Consider the following 16,887-nt stretch of genomic DNA (forward strand, 5'->3'; position numbering starts at 1 on the left):
CTGCGCTCCACGCAGCGCCGGCATCACTTGCGCCTTCCATAGAAGGTAATTCCCCCTTGCAAGCTTTTCTGTTGGAGATGCGCCGAGGTTGAGGACGACGGCGCTCGAGCTTGCGGCCATGGCGATGATAGGGTTTGGTTTCTGTTTTGCTAGATAGAAGGGAAGAGGCTAGCTCTGATACCATGTAAGATTTGATCTTGTGGAAGCGTTCCTACTCTCGATGGAAGCCCGTTGTGTCTATTTATTGGGGACAGAAATTGCCCCTGTCGTGGCTTACAAGTTTACGATGATCGCTAGGATTCATCGATACATGAGGAGTCCGAGAAGAAAACGAGAGAAGTAGAGATAGGAGGGAGGTTTAGATTACAAGAGTTTAAACAGATATTCTAACATAACCATTGTGCCCGATTAATATACTTCGCCGTGGTTTTACCTCAAGAAAAAAAACATGAGATTTGTGCAAATAGTAGAAGAGAAGATATTAATTAGACGGCTGTCATTTTTCTCCTCTTTTTCGGAGAGGAGATCGAAACCTTAGGCCTCTACATCAAGCAACGACGATCTTAGTCGACATCACCCTCTGAAATAAGTAAATGTATAGATGTGAGTGGGCTAAACCATATATATAAGAACAAAAATACCTAAAGCAGTAAAGTATAAAGAGTCCTCTCAATCAAAAAAAAAGTAAAGCATATAGAGGAACGAACCTCACTGCATGTAAAGCAGCACTGGAATGGAGGAACAAAAGCCCTCAAATTCGCGCTTTACTCCTCCCCTGTACGATCCCAGAGTCTCCACAAATTTCGACCACCTGCATATCCATCCATCCCACAGTTCCCCTGAACTAGTAGTACGAATAGTCTGCACTGCACCCATGGATTCCATCAAGATTAACCTCGCCGTCGACAGGTCGCGCAACCGCGTGCTGTTCGCCGACGCGGGCTCCGACTTGGTCGACGTCCTCCTCAGCTTCCTCACGCTTCCGCTGTCCGCGATCCAGTTCTGCGTGGCGCCGTCGCCGGGATGCCTCTCCAACCTCTGCAACAGCGTCAGACGCCTCGCGGGAGGCAAGCTGCTCAAGGTTGAGGCCTGCCATGGCATGCTTCTCACGCCGTCGACCGCCCATGAGTTTGGTGGCCGGCACCGGTACGTATCTTCTCTTCTCCTTGGAGAGACGAATTAATGCATGCATGATGATCTAGCTAGCCCGATTCCCTGACCTTGAATTCTTGATTTAGTTCTATTATTGAAACTTACCCTAGTATTCCCGGGCTCAGGTACAATCTTAGCTTCACCCACGATGCGTTCGTCAATAACCAGCCGAACCTGAAGGTGAACGGCAATCTCTGTAGCTGCTGGAAAGTCATGGACAGACTTGTGCGTGCGTACAGCGGAGCAAGCTCTTCGCCTGGTAAGTTCGTGAGGTGTAAAGAACGGTTTGTGATCAGCGATGGCTGGACGATCACACCGGCATGCACTTCGCTGATTCACAGGTTCAGCTGTGAATCCGAGGCCGCCTTCTCCGGGTTTGAGGAGGTGGAAGTGTGTGTCAGCTGGCCCAAGGTAGCACAATTTAATCATCAATTTACTCCTAGAAGTTGAAGCATTTTCTCTACTCTAGTAACAACTTAACTTGGATTATTCTGTATAACTTTAGGTTATATCCATGCTGAAGGCTTCTCTGTCGTCGGATACCATATTCACCGATGTTTTTCTACCCACGGGAACCGGTGGTCAGGACGCTCGTGCCACCGTGAAACCGAGCATGAACCAAAAAATCGTAGCAACTCCCAGTGAAGACCCGGGAGCTTCATCAGAATTTAAGACCAAGTTTTTCTACGACGCCAAGGAGAAGAAGGTCATGTATGCTGAATGCAAGCACGATTTCGTGGACCTGCTTCTCGGTTTCTTGGCTTACCCACTGGGCTGTGTGATCAAGAACATGAACGACAGTGGCTTCGCCTCTCCTCTCGGCACCGGCGGCATGGCCAATCTGTACGCCAGCGTCGTCGAGCTCGACGCAGCAGGCTTCATAGCAGGCGGATACCCCGCTGAGACGTTGCTGGATCCGCCCCTTAGCCCGTTCTGCAGGCACCCTGACTGCTCCACTCCCAAAAGAGACGCCGTGGAACCAAAGAACTTCATGGGTCTGGTATCCTACAGCTCGTGTGTTGGCTGTTGTTATGAGCTTGTCGAAGACCGAAAGTACGTGGTGGACGATGATCTGCTCATGCACCAGGCCTCTGCGATGTCTGTGGCGAAGCACTGGCGTGGCAGAGACAAGGCTAACGTGGTGGAGATGGACATCAACATCACGAAACAAGAGGTACGTAATAAGGTAGCTAGAATTTCAGATTTATGCAGACCAGTTACTGTGTCCAGCTTGTTGAGGTTTCGTTGTCTTGCAGGCTGTTGTGCTGCTGCGGGCCATGCTTACCTCCAAGACACCGCTGACAGACGTGTTCATCGGTAGGCTGGAGGAACATTCAACTTGACGGCCACAGCCTGTTGAGATGAGCCTGGCCCTGCATTTGCTTGATCAGTGAGTCCTGGTGGTGGTTGTTTTGGTTCTGTTTAATTTGACCAGGTGGTGGTGCCGTGCTCTCCTGTGTATGATCGTTTTGTCCAGTCCCCTTACAAACTTAATTGGTGTCTGAATGCATGAGGCTTCTGTTTTGCCGTGGTTTCCTTGCTCTGAATGTAAAACTGTGATGAATTACAAGACCAGTGAACTCTTATTACTGATAACGATGAAAAGTAAGGGGGTGTGGTCCGTGATCTTATATTTCTTTACAGAGGGAATACTTGTTAAAACGGCGTGCAATATGTCAAATATATGTATACACGGATATTGTTACATCGAGGCCATGACAATGATCTCAGAATCACCATAACACTACCTGAGGAGTTTAACTCTGTTCTTTCAGCAACGCGATGCAGAACATGTGTATGTGTCTTCAGGTACTCGGATCAGGCGGTGCTCGACTCCGAAGCGTACAGCGATTTAATCTCCTCCACATCATCGTAGCTCCCGAGGAATATCGGAGACCTCTGGTGTATCTCATAAGGAACGATTTCAAGGGCCTGCAACGCAAACGCAGCAAGCCATTTTTCAGTTACAGCACGCCAAAGATCGGCAATAACATAAAGTGCTGCTCTGAGCAAAAGGAATTTGGTGAATTCAGTGGCCTTACCCGCTGTTTGCCGGTGAAAGACTGGCCTCCGGCTTGCTCCATGAGGAACGACATGGGGAAAACCTCGTACAGAACACTGAAAATACCACTTGTCAATATGGATAATCAGCTGGGGACACCACGAACTAGAGTGTCCGCATCGGCGTACCGGAGTTTTCCGTTGGGGCTCTTCTTGTCCGCGGGGTACAGAAATATGCCTCCGTAGAGCAGGGTGCGGTGAACATCAGCAACCATACTACAATTCAGAAGGAGCAATCAGACTGAATTAGCTGTGGAAGAGTTTCAGTTTGCTGTCAGACAAACAGCTGAAAGACTGACACTGACCTTCCAATGTATCTCAGGGATTTTGGCGATGAGCCGTCTTGGGGAAACTTGCATCTCTCAACGTACCTGCAATGTTGGCTGGAGAAGTCAGCTTAACTTGTTAAGAGACACTGATGTTTGTGAACTTGAAATGAGATGTACTGCGTACTTGGCTGTAGGCGCGTCCCAGTTTCTGGCATTCCCTTCGTTCACCGAGTAGATCTTCCCTTTGTTTGGTATCTGCACAACCAAGAAGCACATATATGGTAAAAATAGGCTAACCTTTTGTTGCAGATCAGTGAATAAATTGTAGAAACGACTGTGTTGCTGTAAGCTGTATCACAAACCTTTATGTTGGGATGAGTTAGTATGAACTCCCCGAGGGAAGGATCAAGAGTGAAACCATTTACACCGTTTCCAGTGCTTAACACGAGCTGCCATCGGTGAGAACAGCAGTCAATTTAGGATGAAGAATCGATGTAAAGTAGTGGAAGTGAAAAAAACTTTTAATTAGGGTGTGTGATTACCGTGCATGAACTCCCATACATGCAGTAGCCAGCAGCAATCATGTTAGTCCCGGGTTGCAGTACATCCTCGAGAGTAGCGTTGTCCTTGTCTTTGATCATGTAGATCCCGAAGATCTACAGAACGGAGAAACACCGATCAGATGACAGTAAGTAATTCGGGGACGTGCCTTTGCTTTTGAACGGTGTACTGAAGCAGTCAACAGGCAGCAGCTCTGCTCGGAGAAGCAGAGTAAGAGGAGCCATACGGTCCCGATGGAGACGCCGCAGTCGATGTTGGAGGAGCCGTCCAGCGGATCGAAGCACACGCAGTACTTTCCGCGGAGGGGCGCGTCGACGAAGATGGCCGCCTCGTTCTCTTCAGACACGAGAACGCACTGCACGCAGCACGGCAAAGTCAGATCCTTGGCTCAGGATTTCTTACTTTACCGGGAAGATATCTACTGAAACTGAAGAGTGAGAGGAGTGCATTACGGTGCGGCCGCTGCTGACGAGCGCCTTGACAAAGACCTCGTTGGAGAGCACGTCCAGCTTCTTCTGCTCCTCCCCCTGCTCTCTCATCCACGTCCGTCAACGCGCGCGCAGAGATTGAAAACAAGGCGAGGAAAGGGGCTAGGGGGCTTGGATGGCTTGCCTGGACGTTGGTCTCCCCGGCGAGGCCGATGAGCTTGGCGAGGCCGGCCTTGTTGACGGCGGAGGCGACGAACTTGCAGCCGAGGACGATGTGGGAGAGGAGGATGGTGAAGTCGCCCCGGGACTCCGGGTGCCGTCCCTGCTCGTTCAGCGCGTGCCGCGTGATCGTCATCAGGTCCGTCCGCTGCGCATCCGCCGCGTGGTCCATCTTCCCGAGCAACGGCGCTAGGCTAGCTCTTCTCGGTCGTCGGGGGCGAGCGACGGATACAAACAGATTGCACCGCCCGCGGATAGTTGTTAGAGATGGGAGAGGGATATGGGAGGCGGCATCCGGTGCGCGTCTCGGGGACTGAAATAGGCGGAAGGAAGCCGGTGGGAGGCGTGCCGGATGTTGTGCGGTGCGGGCTTCCACGTCGGTGTAGCGTAGCGTGGATATGCTTGGAACGGCAGCGCGGCCAGACGTGTCCGGGAAAGATGGGAGGAGCAACTGGAAGCGCTTGTGCCCATTTGACCACGACACTACTAGGTGATAGTACCAGTATAAATGTATAATTTCCTCCCGGACGCCGTTCGTACTACTGTATGTTCGACCTGATCCTGTGCTCCCCGTGTGTTTACTTGGAGAGGCTAATAATAAAGAAGAAGAAAAAGGCTCAAGCATCTCTGTCAAGCATGTTGCATTCGGTTGACTAATGAAGCTTCACAAAGAAGTGGCATTAAAGTAGACAACGAACGGATAGATAGCCTTGGCCTTGGGGCAACAAGAAGCAGCACTTGTGAGCTGATGTCATGGCCTGTTTCCTAGGTACTCAGGACCTGTAGCCATCGCTCGTCAGCCTCAACCATACATGATGCAACAGCTGCTGTGTAGGAGTAGCCATCATCAACCGTATCATGATCAACTTTCAGCAACAAACGTTCGCAGAAAATCTGAGTTCCTCCGCTTGGTTGCAGGGACTGAATTGGTCTGCAGAGCTCAAGTGCAGATTCCAGTTCATCTCCGGAATCCAAAATTGAAATTGCTACGGTTCCACTTTTGTTGTTTGGCCGACTGTTGGAAATGCTTGCTGCAAATATCAAATGACTCAAGTTGCCAATTCCGACCTGTTTGGATGCACATGATTCCTTTCTTCTCTGAATTTGAACATACAGATACAAGAGAGGGGATAGCAAAAATTTACAATTACAAAACCTATCTATCTAATTTCATTTACTAAAATGTAAATGCATATCCAAGAGAGGCAATATGCACATTACTCATAGCACCGCTCGGCCCCTGGGTCACTCCCGCAAGGACGCTCAGGTGGCCCTAACCCTAGCCCGCCGCCCGCCGCTCCTCCCCTCTCTCCTCTCCTCTCCCTAGCCGCCATCGAAGGGGGTCACCGAAACGCCGCGCGACCGTCGGGAAAAGTGGCGGCAAGGATATGTCCGCCCTGCCGCACGCGGTGGGCTTTGGAACCGAGGCGGCGGCCTCCAGAGGTGGTGTGACAGTGCTCACAGCCAGCGGCGGCCTCAAGAGGTGGTGTGACAGTGCTCACAGCCAGCGGCTGCCGTAGGTGTTGCCCGCCTCCCTTGGTCGTGCGGATAGCAAGGTAGCGGGCGAATGGTGCTGGCAGGGTGTGGTGGCCTGGGGGCGCCCACCCTGGATCTAACGCCGTCCCAAACCATGCCTCACAATCTGGTCTCCGGCCGCCCTTGGTTGCCTCCAAGCCGGATATACTGGCCACGACGACGCCGCCTGCGGGCGCCATCCCCTACATTTATTTATTTATTGCCAATGAAACACCGTCTCCGTTTCGTATGAAGATTGTCATGCATGTTTGCGACACTAATACATATCTACAAATAATTTCAGAATTTTTCAAAAACATTTGATATATTTTTCACCGAGGAGCCAAAACGCCAGTCCCCAAGCTATGGCTCATTTGACTACATAGGTAACTTTGGCTACGGTGGTTGCATGGTTACTAGAGAGGGTTTGGAACTTGGTGAAAGAGATGTGAATGACCGACTTCTGTAGACATTCAAAGTGTGGTTTTCCGCTTACTTTGAATTAGCCTACGCGTCCCTCTTCCAGAACTTCAAAATCAGCGGTGCATGAACAAGGTCCGGTACATTCTTGATGTGTACAACTTGTTTATCCTTGCCAAAATAAGTGGTGATCAGCTTTAGGACATTTTGTGACAATAAAATTAGCCTCCAAATGTGTACAACTTGTTTATCCTTGCCAAAATAAGTGGTGATCAGTTCGGCTTTAGGACATTTTATGACAACAAAATTAGCCTCCAAATGGGAGCGGACACAAATAGGCAGCTCCACAAGAAAAAACTTGCGCAATCACCAACAATCATGCAGTTAAAATATATGCCTCGTTCCAACTCACGGCCCCTGTACTTGGGCCTTTTCTTGCCTCCAAATTTTGCGCATTGCAAGCACAGAGGCGTTTGCAATCACAGTTCACGTGCATACACTTGCAGACAAAGACAATGTTTTGCTGACTGATATTTGAAGAAAGGGCAGAAGATGCAAATGATACAGTTTGATTGACTACTGAAGAGAACACAGTTTGAATCACAAGCAGATTCACACATAATGACGATACCAAAGACTGCCTGCAATAAATGTGATGGAGCAACCACTGAAGATGAGTAGTACCACAATTTGATTCACAAGTTGCCAACTACATTTACCCAGTTCACTGCATACAGATGCCAACGAAACATACTGCTAACAAAACAAATCGACTAAGCTACTCATTGGGTTCATCCTCCCCTGACTTGTCCTCATCTTCCCCCTTCTTCGGCACATCCTTCCCCAGCTTCTGCTCAACACTTACGGAAGTAGTGCCACCACTCTTGAAGATCGCCCACACTTTCGAGAACAGCTTGCTGTCCTCCCCAGTCTCACCGCCATTCTTCAGCCTCTCAACCTTTTCGAGCTTCTTAGCCTCTTCGAGCACTTCCAAAATTTTCTGCGACGCGGCTAACCCGCCAGCTCGGGCAGCCGCAGGGTATTTCCATATAGGAACTTTGCTTTGCCGCATCATTTTCACAAACGCATAGAGGAAAAAGATTTTGGCCACGTGAGGAAGTACAACTTTGACCACCTTGAGCCTTTTCATCCAGGTTTCATCTAAGAATTTCTCAGCCATCTCCTTGTACCAGTCATCAACTATATCTGCTTGCTTACCAACCAGTATATCGAGGACCCGCTGAGATTTCACAGTGTCTTGTTTGTACCGTTCAACAAATAAGTCAAACTTTGTCTTGCGTCCCTGCAAACGTAGATGATTTAACTTATCAGTCAACATTAAGAAGCATAAAGGATCAAGAGAAAATGCTTCCATACTTGGTGCATTAGCACAAATATGTTGCAGAAAAATATCAAGCACAGTCATACAATATACTCCCTCCGTTCCCAAATATAAGTTAGAGATTTCAACAAGTGACTACATACGGAGCAAAATGAGTGAATCTACATTCTAAAATATGTCTACATACATCCGAATGTTGTAGTTCATTTGAAATGTCTAAAAGACTTATATTTAGAAGCGGAGCGATACAAAACAAAGTTCAGATCATTATAAACACCATCATACACAACGAAAAGTGATTCCAACAGCATTAAAGTCGTTAAAATGTTAACCCTAATGAATTTATAAATGTTAATCTTCAATATAGAATTAGATTAGCGTCATATAAAAACTGTGAGTGCATTTGTTCATGGGAAGCATTGATCATAGAACTAAAAGAAAGAACAAACACTGATTCGGTTTTAAACCAAATTCAAGATCAGATAAGTTGTTGCAAACTAGGATACGAGTTTATATACACAATACTTGCCTTTTTTGAGTTTTGTTCACTAGCTACTTCCATGGTAAACTTTGTCGCATCAGCATCATCCCCATCCTACAAAGGAGAAGAGCAAAATTAGAACACAATGAGCAAACAATGATTACAAGCATTAAAACACAATAATCATTTTGTAACTCTTTAGCAAACCATAACTTCTAAATTGTTGAATTTCTTAAAAGATGACAACGGGAGGAGAGAGTGTAGACGCAAGATCATGGTGATGCATAGCAACGAGAGTAGAGAGTGTTGTCTACGTACCCTTGTAGACCGTAAGCGGAAGTGTTATGACAACGCGGTTGATGTAGTCGTACGTCTTCACGATCGACCGATCCTAGTACCAAAAGTACGACACCTCCGTGATCTGCACACGTTCGGCTTGGTGACGTCCCACGAACTCACGATCCAGCAGAGTGTCGAGGGAGAGCTTCGTCAGCACGACGGCGTGATGACGGTGATGATGATGCTACCGAAACAGGGCTCCGCCTAAGCACCGCTACGATATGACCGAGGTGGATTATGGTGGAGGGGGCACCACACACGGCTAAAAGATCAATGATCAACTTGTGTGTCTATGGGCTGCCCCCTCCCCCGTATATAAAGGAGTGGAGGAGGGGGATGAAGGAAATATGCCCTAGAGGCAATAATAAAGTTATTATTTATTTCCTTATATCATGATAAATGTTTATTATTCATGCTAGAATTGTATTAACCGGAAACATAATACATGTGTGAATACATAGACAAACAGAGTGTCACTAGTATGCCTCTACTTGACTAACTCGTTAATTAAAGATGGTTATGTTTCCTAACCATAGACAAAGAGTTGTCATTTGATTAACGGGATCACATCATTAGGAGAATGGTGTGATTGACTTGACCCATTCCGTTAGCTTAGCACTTGATCATTTAGTTTGTTGCTATTGCTTTCTTCATGACTTATACATGTTCCTGTGACTATGAGATTATGCAACTCCCATTTACCGTAGGAACACTTTGTGTGCTACCAAACATCACAACGTAACTGGGTGATTATAAAGGTTCTCTACAGGTGTCTCCAAAGGTACTTGTTGGGTTGACGTATTTCGAGATTAGGATTTGTCACTCCGATTGTCGGAAAGGTATCTCTGGGCCCACTCAGTAATGCACATCACTATAAGCCTTTCAAGCAATGCAACTAATGAGTTAGTTGCGGGATGATGTATTACAGAACGAGTAAAGAGACTTGCCGGTAACGATATTGAACTAGGTGTTGAGATACCGACGATCGAATCTCGGGCAAGTAACATACCGATGACAAAGGGAACAACGCATGTTGTTATGCGGTTTGACCGATAAAGATCTTCGTAGAATATGTAGGAGCCAATATGAGCATCCAGGTTCCGCTATTGGTTATTGACCGGAGACATGTCTCGGTCATGTCTACATAGTTCGAACCCATAGGGTTCGCACGCTTAAAGTTAGATGACGATTATATTATGAGTTTATATGTTTTGATGTACCGAAGGTAATTCGGAGTCCCGTATGTGATCACGGACATGACGAGGAGTCTCAAAATGGTCGAGACATAAAGATCGATATATTGGACGACTATGTTTTGACACCGGAAAGGTTCCGGAAGGTTTCGGATATTTGTCGGAGTACTGGGGGTTACCGGACCCCCCAGGAACTAATGGGCCTTGTTGGGCCTTAGTGGAGAGAGAGAGGGGCCGGCCAGGGCAAGAGGCGCCCCTCCCCTTGAGTCCAAATAGGACAAGGAAAGGGGGGGGGGGCGCCCCCCTTGCCTTTCCCCTCTCCTACTCCTTCCTTCCCCCTCCTTCTTGGATTTGGAAAGGGAGGGGCAAACCTACTTGGAGTAGGTTTCCCCCTCCTAGGGCGCGCCACCCCATTGGCCGGCCCTCTCCTCCTCCCCCTTTATATACGGAGGAGGGGGGCACCCCATAGACACAACAATTGATCTCTTGATCTCTTAGCCGTGTGCGGTGCCCCCCTCCACCATAATCCACCTTGATCATATCGTAGCGGTGCTTAGGCGAAGCCCTGCGTCGGTAGAACATCATCATCATCACCACGCCGTCATGCTGACGAAACTCTCCCTCAACACTCGGCTGGATCGGAGTTCGAGGGACGTCATTGAGTTGAACGTGTGCAGAACTCGGAGGTGCCGTGCGTTCGGTACTTGATCGGTCGGATCGTGAAGACGTACGACTACATCAACCACGTTGTGCTAATGCTTCCGCTTCTTGTCTATGAGGGTACGTGGACACACTCTCCCCTCTCGTTGCTATGCACCACCATGATCTTGCGTGTGCGTAGGAATTTTTTTGAAATTACTATGTTCCCCAACAGGGGAGAGGGCCAGCCTCCTAGGCGCGCCCAAGGGGGGAGTCCTACTCCCGGTGGGAGTAGGATTCCCCCTTCCCTAGTTGGAGTAGGAGAGGGAAGGAAGGGGGAGAAGGAGAGAAGGAAAGGGGGGCCGGCCCCCCCTTCCCAATTCAGATTGGGCTTGGGGGGGAGGGGCGCCCCCACCTTGGCCGCCGCCTCCTCCTTTCCACTATGGCCCATTAAGGCCCATTGACTCCCCGGGGGGTTCCGGTAACCCCCTGGTACGTACTCCAGTATATGCCCGAACTCTCTCGAAACCTTTCCGATGTCCAAACATAGTCATCCAATATGTCGATCTTTATGTCTCGACCATTTCGAGACTCCTCGTCATTTCCGTGATCACATCCGGGACTCCGAACTACCTTTGGTACATCAAAACACATAAACTCATAATATTGATAGTCACCGAACGTTAAGCGTGCGGACCCTATGGGTTCGAGAACTATGTAGACATGACCGAGACACGTCTGCGTTCAATAACCAATAGAGGAACCTGGATGTTCATATAGGCTCCCACATATTCTACGAAGATCTTTATTGGTCAAACCGCATAACAACATACGTTGTTCCCTTTGTCATGGGTATGTTACTTGCCCGAGATTTGATCATCGGTATCTCAATACCTAGTTCAATCTCGTTACTCGCAAGTCTCTTTACTCGTTCCGTAATGTATCATCCCGTAACTAACTCATTAGTCACATTTCTTGCAAGGCTTATAGTGATGTGCATTACCGAGAGGGCCCAGAGATACCTCTCCGATACTCGGAGTGACAAATCCTAATCTCGATCTATGCCAACTCAACAAACACCATCGGAGACACCTGTAGAGCATCTTTATAGTCACCCAGTTATGTTGTGACGTTTGATAGCACACTAAGTGTTCCTCCGGTATTCGGGAGTTGCATGATCTCATAGTCATAGGAACATGTATAAGTTATGGAGAAAGCAATAGTAACAAACTAAACGATCATCATGCTAAGCTAACGGATGGGTCATGTCAATCACATCATTCTCTAATGATGTGATCCCATTAATCAAATGACAACTCATGTCTATGGTTAGGAAACATAAAAATCATTGATTCAACGAGCTAGTCTAGTAGAGGCATACTAGTGACATTCTGTTTGTCTATGTATTCACACATGTACTAAGTTTTTGGTTAATACAATTCTAGCATGAATAATAAACATTTATCATGATATAAGGAAATATAAATAACAACTTTATTATTGCCTCTAGGGCATATTTCCTTCAGTCTCCCACTTGCACTAGAGTCAATAATCTAGATTACATTGTAATGATTCTCACACCCATGGAGTCTTGGTGCTGATCATGTTTTGCTCGTGAGAGAGGCTTAGTCAACAGGTCTGCAATATTTAGATCCGTATGTATCTTGCAAATATCTATGTCTCCCTCCTTGACTTGATCACGGATGGAATTGAAGCGTCTCTTGATGTGCTTGGTTCTCTTGTGAAATCTGGTTTCCTTTGCTAGGGCAATTGCACCAGTATTGTCACAAAAGATTTTCATTGGACCTGATGCACTAGGTATGACACCTAGATCGGATATGAACTCCTTCATCCAGACTCCTTCATTTGCTGCTTCCGAAGTAGCTATGTACTCCGCTTCACACGTAGATCCCGCCACGACGCTTTGCTTGGAACTGCACCAACTGACAACTCCACCATTTAATAAAAATACGTATCCGGTTTGTGACTTAGAGTCATCCGGATCAGCGTCAAAGCTTGCATCGACGTAACCGTTTACGACAAGCTCTTTGTCACCTCCATAAACGAGAAACATATCCTTAGTCCTTTTCAGGTATTTCAGGATGTTCTTGACCGCTGTCCAGTGACCCACTCCTGGATTACTTTGGTACCTCCTTGCTAAACTAATAGCAAGGCACACATCAGGTCTGATACACAGCATTGCATACATGATAGAACCTATGGCTGAAGCATAGGGAATGACTTTCATTTTCTCTCTATCTTCTGAAGTGGTTGGGCATTGAGTCTGACTCAACTTCACACCTTGTAACACAGACAAGAACCCTTTCTTTGCCTGATCCATTTTGAACTTCTTCAAAACTTTATCAAGGTATGTGTTTTGTGAAAGTCCAATTAAGCGTCTTGATCTATCTCTATAGATCTTGATGCCCAATATATAAGCAGCTTCACCGAGGTCTTTCATTGAAAAATTCTTATTCAAGTATCCTTTTATGCTATTCAAAAATTCAGTATCATTTTCGATCAATAATATGCCATCTACATATAATATCAGAAATGCTGCAAAGCTCCCACTCAGTTTCTTGTAAATACAGGCTTCTCCAAAAGTCTGTATAAAACCGTATGCTTTGATCACACTATCAAAGCGTATATTCCAACTCCGAGAGGAATGCACCAGTCCATAAATGGATTGCTGGAGCTTGCACACTTTGTTAGCACCTTTTGGATCGACAAAACCTTCTGGTTGCATCATATAAACTCTTCTTTAAGATATCCATTAAGGAATACAGTTTTGACATCCATTTGCCAAATCTCATAATTATAAAATGCGGCAATTGCTAACATGATTCGGATGGACTTAAGCATCGCTACGGGTGAGAAGGTCTCATCGTAGTCAACTCCTTGAACTTGTCGAAAACCTTTTGCAACAAGTCGAGCTTTGTAGACAATAACATTACTGTCAGCGTTAGTCTTCTTCTTGAAGATCCATTTATTCTCTATGGCCTACCGATCATCGGGCAAGTCAACCAAAGTCCACACTTTGTTCTCATACATGGATCCCATCTCAGATTTCATGGCCTCAAGCCATTTTGTGGAATCTGGGCTCATCATCGCTTCCTCATAGTTCGTAGGTTCGTCATGGTCAAGTAACATGACCTCCAGAACAGGATTACCGTACCACTCTGGTGCGGATCTTACTCTGGTTGACCTACGAGGTTCGGTAGTAACTTGATCAGAAGTTTCATGATCATCATCATTAGCTTCCTCACTTACTGGTGTAGGAATCACTGGAACTGATTTCAGTGATGAACTACTTTCCAATAAGGGAGCAGGTACAATTACCTCATCAAGTTCTACTTTCCTCCCACTCACTTCTTTCGGGAGAAACTCCTTCTCTAGAAAGGATCCATTCTTAGCAACGAATCTTGCCTTCAGATCTGTGATAGAAGGTGTACCCAACAGTCTCCTTTGGGTATCCTATGAAGACACATTTCTCCAATTTGGGTTCAAGCTTATCAGGTTGAATCTTTTTCACATAAGCATCGCATCACCAAACTTTAAGAAATGACAACTTGGGTTTCTTGCCAAACCACAGTTCATAAGGTGTCGTCTCAACGGATTTAGATGGTGCCCTATTTAATGTGAATGCAGCTGTCTCTAAAGCATAACCCCAAAACGATAGCGGTAAATCCGTAAGAGACATCATAGATCGCACCATATCTAGTAAAGTACAATTACGACGTTTGGACACACCATTACGCTGTGGTGTTCCGGGCGGCGTGAGTTGCGAAACTATTCCACATTGTTTCAAACGAAGACCAAACTCATAACTCAAATATTCTCCTCCACGATCAGATTGTAGAAACTTTATTTTCTCGTTACAATGATTTTCCACTTCACTCTGAAACTCTTTGAACTTTTCAAATGTTTCAGACTTATGTTTCATTAAGTAGATATACCCATATCTACTCAAATCATCTGTGAAGGTGAGAAAATAACGATATCCGCCGTGAGCCTCAATGTTCATTGGACCACATACATCTGTATGTATGATTTCCAATAACTTTGTTGCTCGCTCCAATTTTCCAGAGAACGGAGTTTTAGTCATCTTGCCCATGAGGCATGGTTCGCAAGTACCACGTGATTCATAATCAAGTGATTCCAGAAGTCCATCAGAATGGAGTTTCTTCATGCACTTTACACCAATATGACCCAAACGGCAATGCCATAAATAAGTTGCACTATCATTATCAACTCTGCATCTTTTGGTTTCAATACTATGAACATGTGTATCACTACTATCAAGATTTAGTAAAAATAGACCACTCATCAAGGGTGCATGACCATAAAAGATATTACTCATATAAATAGAACAACCATTATTCTCTGATTTAAATGAATAACTGTCTTGCATCAAACAAGATCTAGATATAATGTTCATGCTCAACGCTGGCACCAAATAACAATTATTTAGGTCTAAAACTAATTCCGAAGGTAGATCAAGAGGTAGCGTGCCGACGGCGATCACATCGACTTTGGAACCATTTCCCACACGCATCGTCACCTCGTCCTTAGCCAATCTTCGCTTAATCCGTAGCCCCTGTTTCGAGTTGCAAATATTAGCAACAGAACCAGTATCAAATACCCAGGCGCTACTGCGAGCATTAGTAAGGTACACATCAATAACATGTATATCAAATACACCTTTCACCTTGCCATCCTTCTTCTCCGCCAAATACTTGGGGCAGTTCCGCTTCCAGTGACCAGTCCCTTTGCAGTAGAAGCACTCAGTCTCAGGCTTAGGTCCAGACTTGGGCTTCTTCACTTGAGCAACAACTAGCTTGTTGTTCTTCTTGAAGTTCCCCTTCTTGACTTTAACCATTTTCTTGAAACTGGTGTTCTTGTTGACCATCAACACTTGATGCTCCTTCTTGATTTCTACCTTTGCAGACTTTAGCATTGCGAAGAGCTCATGAATCGTCTTATCCATCCCTTGCATATTATAGTTCATCACGAAGCTCTTGTAGCTTGGTGGCAGTGATTGAAGAACTCTGTCATGGAGTATATGTTCACTGACAGAACTATTCTCCTCCATTTTGCAGCTGTAGAACTTATTGGAGACTTCATATCTCTCAATCCGGGCATTTGCTTGAAATATTAACTTCAACTCTTGGAACATCTCATATGCTCCATGACGTTCAACATGTCGTTGAAGTCCTGGTTCTAAGACGTAAAGCATGGCACACTGAACTATCGAGTAGTCATCAGCTTTGCTCTGCCAGGTGTTCAAAACATCTGATGTCGCTCCTACAGCGGGTTTGTCACCTAGAGGTGCTTCCAGGACGTAATTCTTCTATGCAGCAATGAGGATAATCCTCAAGTTACGGACCCAGTCCGTGTAGTTGCTACCATCATCTTTCAACTTAGCTTTCTCTAGGAACACATTAAAATTCAACAGAACAACAACATGGGCCATCTATCTACAACAACATAGACATGCAAAATACTATCAGGTACTAAGTTCATGATAAATTAAAGTTCAATTAATCAAATTACTTAAGAACTCCCACTTAGATAGACATCTCTCTAATCATCTAAGTGATCACGTGATCCATATCAACTAAACCATGTCCGATCATCACGTGAGATGGACTAGTTTTCAATGATGAACATCTCTATGTTGATCATATCTACTATATGATTCACGCTCGACCTTTCAGTCTCAGTGTTCCAAGGCCATATCTGTATATGTTAGGCTCATCAAGTTTAGCCTGATTATTCTGCATGTGCAAAATTGGCTTGCACCCGTTGTATGTGAACGTAGAGCTTGTCACACCCGATCATCACGTGGATTCTCGGCACGACGAACTGTAGCAACGGTGCATACTCAGGGAGAACACTTATACCTTGAAATTTAGTGAGAGATCATGTTATAATGCTACCACCGAACTAAGCAAAATAAGATGCATAAATGATAGACATCACAGGCAATCAATATAAGTGATATGATATGGACATCATCTTCTTGTGCCTTTGATCTCCATCTCCAAAGCACCGTCATGATCACCATCGTCACCGGCTTGACACCTTGATCTCCATTGAAGCATCATTATCGTTTAGCCAACTATTGCTTCTACGACTATCGCTACCGCTTAGAGATAAAGTAAAGCAATTACATGATTGCATTTCATACAATAAAGCAAAAACCATATGGCTCCTGCCAGTTGCTGATAATTGTGTTACAAAACATGATCATCTATACAATAAAATT

The 16,887-nt window shown here is 45.8% G+C and overlaps 2 protein-coding genes across 3 annotated transcripts; one reads left to right on the forward strand and one right to left on the reverse strand.

Annotated features, from left to right (window-relative positions):
- Positions 1 to 717: 717 nt before the first annotated feature.
- LOC125519922 (uncharacterized) lies at positions 718 to 2,982 on the forward strand. The gene is made up of 4 exons (XM_048684700.2): positions 718 to 1,146; positions 1,278 to 1,563; positions 1,658 to 2,326; positions 2,409 to 2,982. The coding sequence occupies exons 1-4, from the start codon at positions 734 to 736 to the stop codon at positions 2,493 to 2,495; spliced, it is 1,455 nt and encodes a 484-aa protein (XP_048540657.2). The 5' UTR covers positions 718 to 733; the 3' UTR covers positions 2,496 to 2,982.
- On the reverse strand, positions 2,746 to 5,046 carry LOC125519910 (fructose-1,6-bisphosphatase, cytosolic). Of its 2 annotated transcripts, XM_048684693.2 has the most exons (10): positions 4,656 to 5,040; positions 4,496 to 4,570; positions 4,270 to 4,398; positions 4,025 to 4,138; positions 3,845 to 3,931; positions 3,667 to 3,737; positions 3,519 to 3,584; positions 3,343 to 3,429; positions 3,195 to 3,270; positions 2,746 to 3,084 (listed from the first exon to the last, which is right to left on the reverse strand). In XM_048684693.2, exons 1-10 carry the CDS (start codon positions 4,860 to 4,862, stop codon positions 2,971 to 2,973), a joined length of 1,026 nt encoding a protein of 341 aa, XP_048540650.1. In that variant the 5' UTR covers positions 4,863 to 5,040; the 3' UTR covers positions 2,746 to 2,970. The 2 variants fall into 2 exon arrangements, with proteins under 2 accessions (XP_048540650.1, XP_087382044.1); XM_087525918.1 differs by lacking the exon at positions 3,195 to 3,270 and having other exon boundaries at positions 4,656 to 5,046.
- Between the last annotated feature and the right edge of the window lie 11,841 nt (positions 5,047 to 16,887).

The sequence above is a fragment of the Triticum urartu genome, chromosome 1A (genome assembly GCF_056163025.1).
Source record: "Triticum urartu cultivar PI428250 chromosome 1A, HENAU_Tu73, whole genome shotgun sequence".
Taxonomy (NCBI): Eukaryota; Viridiplantae; Streptophyta; class Magnoliopsida; order Poales; family Poaceae; genus Triticum; species Triticum urartu.